Raw genomic sequence first — 10,841 nt, 5'->3', positions numbered from 1 at the left:
GATTCTACTTGGCAAGTACTGACACTTTCACTGCGTTACCCAGAGATGGTACATAAAAATGGAGTTGGTTGGATGTCTGGAAATTTAAATTAGACATTGTTGAATAGATTGCACCACTCACAAAAATTAAACCTGCTGAGGACATTAACGTTTGACCTAATTCTGTTCAATTACACAAAAAGTGCAGGCTTTTACAGTACGCAATGTTGTAAAATGTGTTCCTCATTTTTTATCTGCCAAAAACCAAATATTATAACTTAATTATCTGTGGTGTGTATCAATGTGGAAATTTGAACTAAAATTTAACAAAAAATGTTCAGTAGTCACTTTAATTATATTATACACCACAAAAATACAAAGATACACTGTTGGCCATAAAACGCAATAACATTAAATTATGTAGTGTATGTACTGTAGATACCACAAAGCACAGGTCTTGCCCCAATCAGCCTTGCTGACCAAGATTCCAGACTATAGTGTCATCTTTGAGTGATCCGAAAACTGTGAGATGTTGATGGCTGTCAGAACGACAGCTGAAACTGTCAAGGTAAATAATTTATGGATTGAACCATGAACAATGAAGATATTAATATAGTGTCATACATACGAACACAACACGAACATGATAGATTCATTACAGATCTTATACTAACTCTAAAAACACATATCTGATGCCAACAACGAAGTGGCTACAGATACAGCGCTGTACACAAACAACCACTTGAGCAGTCTGTGAAGTGCACTAGCAATAACTTTCATTCAACCACAGAAATAGTATACATTCCGTGACCAAAAACAAATATAACATAAAGACATAAAATTTAATTTAAAAAGTTTTTTTTTACTGTGAGTCACAGTGACTGTCCCACACACATAAGTGCAAAAAATGCTAGCTAGGAGACATGCCTAATGCAGATTGGGCACATTCTCAATTGTCATGCCCTTCCACTGCCCACTGTTGTTAAGTGTTACATTACTCGTTTAATGTATCTTTGGAATTTTTGGATCTCACAATCACAATCGTAAATGGAATGGATCTGTATTGTTGACAAATAAATAATCTCAACGTACAACAACACGAATTACGACCATTTAATCGACAATTTCTTAAATAATGCAACCAACTCTGAAATGAATACAACCTCATCTCATTCATGTTTACCCATTCCGGCTGAGACTACTGCAAAATTCTTGATTCTAGAACAAAGATAGTGCAGGAGGGAAAGCAGGCCAGTTCACCTGGAAATCAGTTGCAGATATAAAATATTACTCATTAAAACATTTAGCCTGTGGCTAATCTGAGCCATGGCATTTAACCTGTAACCTGCATGAGTCTCAGTTTGTGCTTAGCAAATTGTTTAGTCTGAGCTCGTGCGATGGGAACGTGACCTCCCACGCTAAGCACCCTGCTCAAGGTTAAGCATCTGACGAAAAGCATTAACGACACGAACGACTAGACGCGTGCACACAATACATCGACCACCACGCGTTCACGTGCCATCCGCAGCGATTTAATTCGCGTGTCGCGCGTAGACGGTTGCGGCGATCGCGAGTTCACCTACAGAAGTGCGTGATGCCAGATGCGAGCTTCTGACGCTTGCGACCCTGCATCTCTCCGAAGAACGCACGAATGTCGTCCGCCTGCACGACCTTTCCCGTGTCGGCGAATCGCTTGAGATAGTCCGTCAGCTCGCTCTTCATGTCATCATACCCGCGAATCATCTCAACCTGCAGAGATAAATAAACTCGCGTTTAACGAAGAATTTTAACGATGTTGTTCGGATTGCCTGCGGAGCTTTACTCGGTGCTCGAGGATGTTAACGCAGAGAGGGAATCACCCGCGAATCGTTCCCACCCGACATTATGCGTGCATTTATGAAATTACTATTGAATTAAATACTTATTTAATTAATTTTACTTTTTATGTTATTTTAATACGGTAAGATTATGCACAGCAATTTACCCAGTGCTTGTGGATACTGATATTGGCAGCGATTGGTGAGACAGGATACACATTATTGCACCAACTTGATCCAGAGTGTGAGTAAAGCCATAGCTATAGTCGAGTCAGTGTTGGAAATAGCAGCTTGTTCCCCAGTTGGGGACAGGTATTCTCTGAACAGGAGTGGCTAATTTTTATGTATTTTACTATAGGTTATATGACTGGCAAATTTTTATGTAATTTACTATAGGTAATATGACTGGCTAATTTTTATGTATTTTACTATAGGTTATATGACTGGCTAATTTTTATGTATTTTACTATAGGTTGCATAATAGATATGAAAACGTTTGAAATCAAGACTGGCTGGATTTTCACACTATTTTTTACCAAATTTGGCTGAGTGCCCAGGAGCACGTGTGCATTATGTGAGCAACTCTCCAACGGCATCGCAAACGAGGCGATTTCAAATCAATTCAATCGTCAACTCATCTCATTCGATTCGTTACGTGACCAACCTGCTGTATCCTGTTCATGCTGGAGAGTGCGGCCATGCCCTGCTCATACTGAGACGCGCCGTTCGAGCCTCCCTTGCCTCGCCTCTCGTACTCCGTTATCGTGTCTGCCTCGTCAAGCAAGAACGCGACGTCCAGCTCATCGTATAGATGGCAGCATGAGTCGCACCGGCACAGTTTCTCTCGCCAGCCCTCCGGCCAAAAGGTGGCGCCACTCTGCGGCTCTACTTTATCCTCAGTCAGCGCCTTGAGTCGGCAGGTGCCTGATGAATTGAAGGAATAACATGTCCTAGCAAGCACACAGATTAAGCCAGGTTCCATGCGTAATATAAAAATGTGTATATATAATATATATATATTGATATAATTACACTCACGCATGCATACACGTGCATATGCATACACACACGCACATTCACATGCGCATATATTGGCATCAGTAAAGATGTGACGCAAAATTGTTCAGAGAAAATAAATTATGAAGCTGGATTATGGATGACTCATCGTTGAAAATTGATGCCACAGCATGCGAAATTGCTTTATACTTGAAATACCTGCAGGGACTTCCGTACTACTCGTCTCTACGGCAGGCTGCTCTGTTTTTCCAGCTGTCTCCGACAAACCTTCATCACCAGCAGTCGCTGCAGATGCTTCGAATTTCACTTGAGTAGCAGATGCTTCGAATTTCACTTGAGTAGCAGAGGCCTCCGAGTCGGGCCCCGCGTCTCCTACGGCTTCGACCGAGCACGCGTCTGGTTTAGACAAATCCGGGCGCCAACATTTCTCATCGCCGGCTTCCCCGGGAGGTTTCTCCTCTTCCCGAAGCCCTTCGGTCGTCTTCCTGCCCTCGCTCTCCTCCGCAGCTTCCCCCGCTGCCACCGCCGTCGCCGTATCGTGGCTCTCCACATCCGACTCGTGTGCATCACGGCCCTCGTCGGCTTCGGCGGGAGGTTTCTCCTCTTCCCGAAGCCCTTCGATCGTTTTCCTCTCGTTTTTCTTGCTCTCCGCCGCAGCTACCCCCACCGCCGCTTCCGCCACCGCCTCCACGGCCGCCTCTGCCGCCGCCTCCGCTGTCACTTCTGCCGTCGCCGCCGCCGCAGTTGTATCGTGGCTCTCCACGTCCACCGGCGCCGAATCGTCTGTGTCCGCGCATGCAAACCGCGACGCGTATGCGCGCAGGAACGCGAAGCAGTCCATGCACGCGCCACACACCATCTCGGCGAACGCGCCGCCGTCGGGCACAACCGCCTCCCCCAGGTGGCGCCCGTGGTGCCAGTCCTCGCAGACGACGCACTGGATCATCTCGTCGTCGACGGCGTCGTCCGGGTCCGGGTACGGCCGCTCGCAGACGCAGTAGACCCCACGGAAGTTGTGGCCGTAGCGGTTGCCCGGGTTCGCGGCGGCCTTGTCCGGGAACAGGCGGCAGCGCAGCGTCGGGAAGCGGCCGTTGCCGCAGTCGCAGCGGAAGTTGCGCTTCGTGTAGAGCTCGTAGAGGTCGTGTCCGTCGTGGCACTCGAGGCTGCAGGCGAGGCAGATGCCGGCCGGCGACATGTCGGGCGTCACGCACGTGCCGCACGCGTACAGCGCCTGCCGCTTCACGTAGGCTGCGTGAGGAAAAGAAGGGATGAGGTTGCAGCAATTACAACGGGTCGTCAGTGCTATCGGGAACGTGTATCTATACTAGTATCTAGCGCGCACGTATGCTTGCCACTTCACCTAAGCTGCGTGAGGAAAATGACGACGTTGGATCAAGCGATCACGACCAACAGGGGAGTCGTCGGTGCTATCGTGAACGTGTATCTAGCGCAGACGTATGCTTGCCACTTCACGTAAGCTGCACGAGGAAAAGGATGACGTTGCAGCTGCGATCACAGTTAACGGGTCGTCGGTGCTATCGTGAACGTGTGGTAATTATGTGCAGATGTATTGAGTGGGTGTACTGATCAGTGATTATCACCATACATAAATCTTATTTATGAATTATGATCATGCAATAGTTTCTTTCCCATCTGACACGCTGAAGCCAGTAGCAGCGGACCGACGACGTTGGAGATCTCTTGTCACTGCCTTATGTGCCATCTAGGCACATACGAGGGATAACTATTACTATTACTAATAGTTTCTTTGTACTAGAGCTTAAAATTTACAATATTCATAGACATATAACCATAAAATGTGGCCGCCAAACCATAGCAACTCACTGCCAACCTGCCATGATTGCATTTCAATGCGAGATTGTCACCAGCTAGTAGCACAGACCCTAACTATGAAGAAATTCTTCTGCAGACCTACAAGATCTAGTTAGGTATCTCGTTCGGGGATACGTATTGGTAATCTTCCCAGTCTCATTAGCAATTAATTCTCATAAATATTATTCTGGAATACGATAAAATGCAGTGCTCGAAATAAGCGTTGTCCGGTTGTCCGAGACAACCAGATTTGCGCCGGACAACTAACCAGTCTGAGACAGTGTGCCGGTGGACAACCAACAAAAAATGTGACAAAAAAACGACACATTATTGATATTTTTCTGACGACGCGAATTGAGTTTCTTTTCGGCTGTGATCGGCCTGCATTGCCGTCCATCAGGCTAGTGTTGTTTCGGCGAGCTATGGTTCAGCAATGATGCGTAATATGGGTGCTTTGGACAATAAAGTAGCGTATCACAACAAATTTGACTGTGTGGACAGGTTTCATCGGCGAGTAAAACAGTAACACTTATTGATCACATACAAACGCTTTTTTCTAGAAGAAACAAATGACTTGTTGCTGGTAGATTTGTGTGGGCAGGTTGTGATTGTATATCGAATTCTGGCCTGAGAGGTAAACATTGACGTAACTGGATCGCGAGTGGGTGTCAACGATAATAGAGGTATTCCTATAGCTACGCCATGGTCAACCATTAAACTTATTAAAAATAAAATGAACAAGAGCCGCACGCCGTCTGGGCTCATCTGGGGCTCTGTTTCTAATTCACGGTTATGAAGCCGTAACAATTTCAGTCTGGCGTAGTGACACATTTGTTAGGCCAGCAGATATGCAGATACGGCGCTTGCGTACGACATCGATTGTCATGGGACACACGCTCACCTAATGCTCACCCCCATAGCGATTTTCGTTTATTTTTAGTTAATGATACTTGCCTTTCACTTCGATTTGTGTCATAGATTCACAGCTATCATTTTTACTCTAATGCTTAAAAGATTCAACATATGACGGCATGGATCTCCAAGTGTTATAATTAGATGGGCGCGGGGAGTCCTTCCCTGCGCCACCTCACCTCCCTCACTGCGTCCCACTTTCACTCCTCTTGCCTGCTCACTTCCACCCCTTACCCGCCAGCTCCCTCCCCCTGCCTTCGACCTCCTCCCCCTGCCCTCCCACGCTCCCATCAGCCCTGCAACATACGATCTCGCACTGACCTAATTGTACCCGTTTCCCGCGTCGCATACAACAGCACCGTATCACCCGTTTTCCCCTGTCCCGGCCGTTCTCAATTTAAACTACTCTCTTCTCTCTACTCTTATCTTAGACTTCTTCTCTCTCTCTCTCTTATTATATAAAAAAAATTAAAAACCCAGTGATGATGCTTTTTACTGTCCTCCAATAATGCTTTCTTTCCTATGCCCCTGAGTTAACAGTCATGAGAAATCAATAATATATTAGTCGTCTCTAATATTTCTATGGTAAGAGCTTTATGTTCGCACAACTGGTAAATTGGATACCACGGCCATAGCTACATGATATAATGTAAGATTCCAAGATGAAAAGTAAATATTATATATTAATATTGCGGTACTAGTTTATGTATTTATTCGTTACAAAGTTAGCATGAAGAATAAAATCTAATTTAAACTAGGCCGATAGTTTGCCGCGAGAAGGCCGTGCCAAGTGTAATCAATAATCAAAGATGGCATCGTTCCTAGAAATCCTAACGTAGGTAGCAGGCTAAAATCGCAAGTAATGTATATTCAGCGCAGCGACTAATTTTTGCCTCGGCTGTTGAGTTAACAAGGTGCATTGTGCAGGTTGGCAGAGCAACAATTATGATTAGAAGCATCCAGCCAGTTGGGCTGCCTGTTGTTTTGGCCTCATGCGAGCATTTCACTGATTCATCATTCAGACCTTCAGGCCGCAGGGGCAGGGGTGCTATAGACCAGACTGCTTTAGAAATCATATGATTTAAGGAGCGTAAATCCCTTGTTCAACAAACATTTGCCTTTGCATAATTAAACATGTGCAACTGTAGGCCTCACATTTGACACTAGGTTATGAGCTCTAATAATAGCAAAAGCATGTTCAGTCTTTTGTTAACAGTCAACAAATCAATGTTTAACGTCGCTCCTCTTGAGGGTAAAAGGTTTCGCGATACTAACTCATATCGCATGTCCAGTGGAAAGCATAATTCAGGTCCTTTCAGATAAAGCCATAAAAATGCTAGGTCACCGCTGAAACAAAAAGTTTTCACAATTCGCTGCCGTCAGATCATGTCCCTCCAGAAAATGTCTAAAATCTGGGCCCTGTGCCATTGACCTTTGACCTGTGACCATCCCAATTTCGGCACAGTGAATGGCTTTTCGCTACCATGAATTGCTATACACCGACATCACGAGCCTTAGGTCGAGCCGTTTAGATTTGTGGCCGCAATTCTGGCATTTCCTCCCTATACCTTAAGTTAAGGAGTGGAATGTTCCCCCTCTTTTACAACCTCTTGACCCCGGCTTCCGAGCATCCCACTCGTTTTTTCGGATTACCCCCCACGTCCCGAATATTCGTGACGCGTACGTCGAGCGGTTAAAGAATTTGTGCCCAACTGTTGACGGACGGACGCATTCGGACGGACGGACATATGATGCAATTGCGATTCTACAAGCTGGGCATCTGACTATGTCAGATGAGCTAAAAACATGCAGTGAGTCCGTAAAACTTGTATAGCTGTTCCAGTTGTTAAGAAATGATATCAATTTTGAAACAAACTTCTTAGAGTTGAGAAGAAAATTTTATTTTTTATACAAAACGGATTTATTCAAATGAAATGATTAAATGAGGCTTAGGTTTGGATTCTTAGACAAAGTTCTGTGTCCATTGCATTGATTCAATGAGACCTGGAAATACATTTTGGCAATGATATATTCAGTTGCAGCTTGAATTTTTTATTTAAATATATAGTGATAATTGTACCAATGTCATTTAGTATCCAGTCATCATGAGTCACACCTGCAATAATATTATTATACATCTGAATGAAATCTGATACATAAGTGGATCTAATTGATATATAATATTATTGCAGTACTGATCATTACCATCCGCGCAACGGAGTTGCAGGGAGTAATGTAATCGGCTCTCATTGTGCTGTTCGTGTGTGGTGTGTGTAGCGGTTGCGCGATCGATTACAGCACGCAAGCTCGCCTTAAGGGCCGTCCAGAGTCCAGCAGCAGCTCGCCTTAAGGGCGTCCATTCCAGCCAGCAGCCAAGCACGAGCCAGCGTTATACACATGTACGCTCCGCGGAGGTATGCACTCTCTTTAAGTGCCCTCTGTCTAGTTAGTATGAGTGAATACCACCGAAACTCCGATGCCTTTGCATTTTTTATAAACCACATTTTTTTGCTAATGTCAAGACTCATGCAAAAGAAGATTAACTAGTCACGATGACCGTCCTGATTCATGCAAAGTATTAAGTTTACAGGTTGAAATAAAATGAATTTAAAGATGTCACTCCTACAGTATGTTTTTGGGCAGTGGCATAGTTGGGGGAGGGGGATCCATGTTGATCCGAGTTTAAAAAAAAGAATTGTTCTACTAAAAAGAGAATTGCCGTAGTCAGAATGAAGGCTGTACATGTACTCAAAGGTGCCGCAAATACCATCTCCTGCGATCTAAATTTTCAAAATTTTCTGGGGGAGGACCCCCATACACCCCACCTGTTTTTCACCCCCCCCTCCTTGGAATCCTAGACCCGCCACTGAACAATTACATATCTTGGGAGCAGAGAACAATGAAGAAAAATGTCGCCTTTCGCATGGCTCCCAAAACAAAGATTGCAGAGCTGAGAGGTAGTGAAGCCGTAGGGTGTGGAGAGGGAGGCAGAGGAGCCATTAAAATATTAAGTCATCCACCATTTTGCGCAGTTCGCTGTTTTTGGCCCCCATTGTTAAAAAATCCTGGCTACGCCACTGTTTTGGGGCGTTTTCTGATCATATTATTATGTGATTGAAAATAGGAGATTTGGGGATAATTTTTGGGACAACCAGAAATTGTTCCGGACAACCTGATTTGATGCGGACAACCACTTTTTTTTTCTTATTTCGAGCACTGAAATGTTACTCTGAAATACTAAGACATCGCGGTTAGAAACTACTACCATACCATGCTCATCATATGTGCAATTTCTAGCATCACTGCCTCCCAGTACGGCACTGGCATCTGCTTCAAGCTCTTGCTCTTCTTCCAGCACATCGACCATGGAAACAGGAACTTCTTCCTCCTCTGCTGCATCGGATGACTCTAATACTTCAGATGACTGCATGGTCATATATCTAAATTGTGAGAATTAGGAATAACAGTCATATATTGAACCACAACTAAAGTGATTTATATAGCCGTGGACAATCCAAACCCCAAAATCGCATTTACACACAGTTTAGGTGAATGTTTGAAATATGTAGTACGTAATAGATGTATTGCATACTACATATTTGTATTAAAATATGTAGTACAACTTATACGGGACTTAGCATAGGTAAATGGCTATAGTATGTAGTACATGTTTTACAGTAATTATGACTTATGCAATAATTTCATTTTTGGAAAATATAGCCTGCTTCCTGGACTGTAACCATAAGTGCCTGCATGTACACTTTCACACTGGGGCACTTCTATCTGTTGCTACAGCTGCTCGCTATAAGGAAAATAAAAAACTTGTGGAATCAGGCAAGACTCATAATAGAGTGCAGTAGACAGCATGACCAGTGCCATAGTTACTTTCTTTATTGTTGTGAAAAGAAATATCTGATTCTATAAGGCCTGTGACATATTCCATGCAAAATACAATATAGTACATTAATGGTGACTGAAGAGCAATATTAGTATAGTTTATCCTACACAGACATGAGTATGGGACCACCTGTAGGGACCAGATGGCATCCCCATCATGGCATTAAAGATGTGGGCAGAAAACGTGGCTCCAGCTCTATGTGACATCTATCAGAAGACTCTCGACACAGGCGAACTACCTCTAGACTGGAGAACAGCAAATGTCGCCAGCATCTTCAAGAAAGGTGACCATCACCTAGCGGAGAACTATCGCCCAATCATTGATGGTAGTCCCATGCAAAATCCTCGAACACATCATCAGCCACCACATGCGACAGCATCTCCAGCATCACCACATACTGACTGACCTAAACCATGGGTTCCGTTCCGGTTTTTCCTGTGAGTCACAGCTGTTGACAACAACCAATGATATACTCAGAGATTTCGACAATGGAGCTCAAATGAACATTGCTGTTCTCGACTTCAGCAAGGCATTTGACACCGTACCCCATCTACTGGCCAAAGTCAATCGGTATGGTGTCAGAAGCCCCACACACCAGTGGCTATCAAACTTTCTAATGGACAGGACTATGAGAGAAGTACTTTATGGAGTAGTAGTCAGAGGAAATACATGTGAAATCAGGAGTGCCCCAGGAAGGGTAAAAAATCCTTTTTTTTCACCAGAGCCATTTTTCTGACTTGTCACAAATTTACCAGAGCCATTTTCAGTTTCAAATTTTCGCAAAATACGTAATATAATGTACTCTTATTTTATTTGTGGGGATGGGGACATCAATGTAAATTGTATGTATTATTAATTCCATGAATGTGTCAAATTTTCTGTTAATAAATTTCCTATAATTATATTTGCATTACTACATATCACTAATCACACTTGTAACTCATGATCCAAACATCCTTTGAATCTATTCGCATTCACAATGCTGCCTCCGAGGCTGCGACACCTCTGACCTCTCCCATCTTCTAAGTTCTATCATAGTACCATACATGATACTACCATTCTGTCCACCACTCTCCTTCTCACCCTTCTCTCTCTACATGTACACATGCTTCACTAGTCACTACTTCTAGATTGCTTATTGTTTTGTTACTCTGTAATAAACATACAGAATGAACCACGTTATCTTTTCGTTTGGATGCAAATAAATGTTTTTTTTTATATAAAAATACCACTGTGCAGTTGTTTGTTGATTTTTTCAGTCTCAAAATAAGAAAGTACACGGTTAATTTGTCACAGTCTCACAGAGATGTGTGCCTGTGAGTCTGTGACATCACATCACATAGATCTGTCAGCATAGTTTATCATTGACTTTAATTCATTGTTTC

General features: G+C 43.8%; 1 protein-coding gene across 1 annotated transcript; it reads right to left on the bottom strand.

Annotated features, from left to right (window-relative positions):
* Window positions 1–315: 315 nt before the first annotated feature.
* Window positions 316–8,992, bottom strand: LOC106821349 (putative E3 ubiquitin-protein ligase UBR7). Its single transcript, XM_014826111.1, has 4 exons — window positions 8,829–8,992; window positions 3,012–4,061; window positions 2,461–2,720; window positions 316–1,728 (listed from the first exon to the last, which is right to left on the bottom strand). The coding sequence occupies exons 1-4, from the start codon at window positions 8,986–8,988 to the stop codon at window positions 1,555–1,557; spliced, it is 1,644 nt and encodes a 547-aa protein (XP_014681597.1). The 5' UTR covers window positions 8,989–8,992; the 3' UTR covers window positions 316–1,554.
* Window positions 8,993–10,841: the final 1,849 nt, after the last annotated feature.

This window comes from Priapulus caudatus, unplaced genomic scaffold (assembly GCF_000485595.1).
Source record: "Priapulus caudatus unplaced genomic scaffold, Priapulus_caudatus-5.0.1 Scaffold69, whole genome shotgun sequence".
NCBI classification, from domain to species: Eukaryota; Metazoa; Priapulida; class Priapulimorpha; order Priapulimorphida; family Priapulidae; genus Priapulus; species Priapulus caudatus.
Note: the sequence above shows the minus strand (reverse complement) of the source record. Positions and strands in the feature narration are given on the sequence as shown.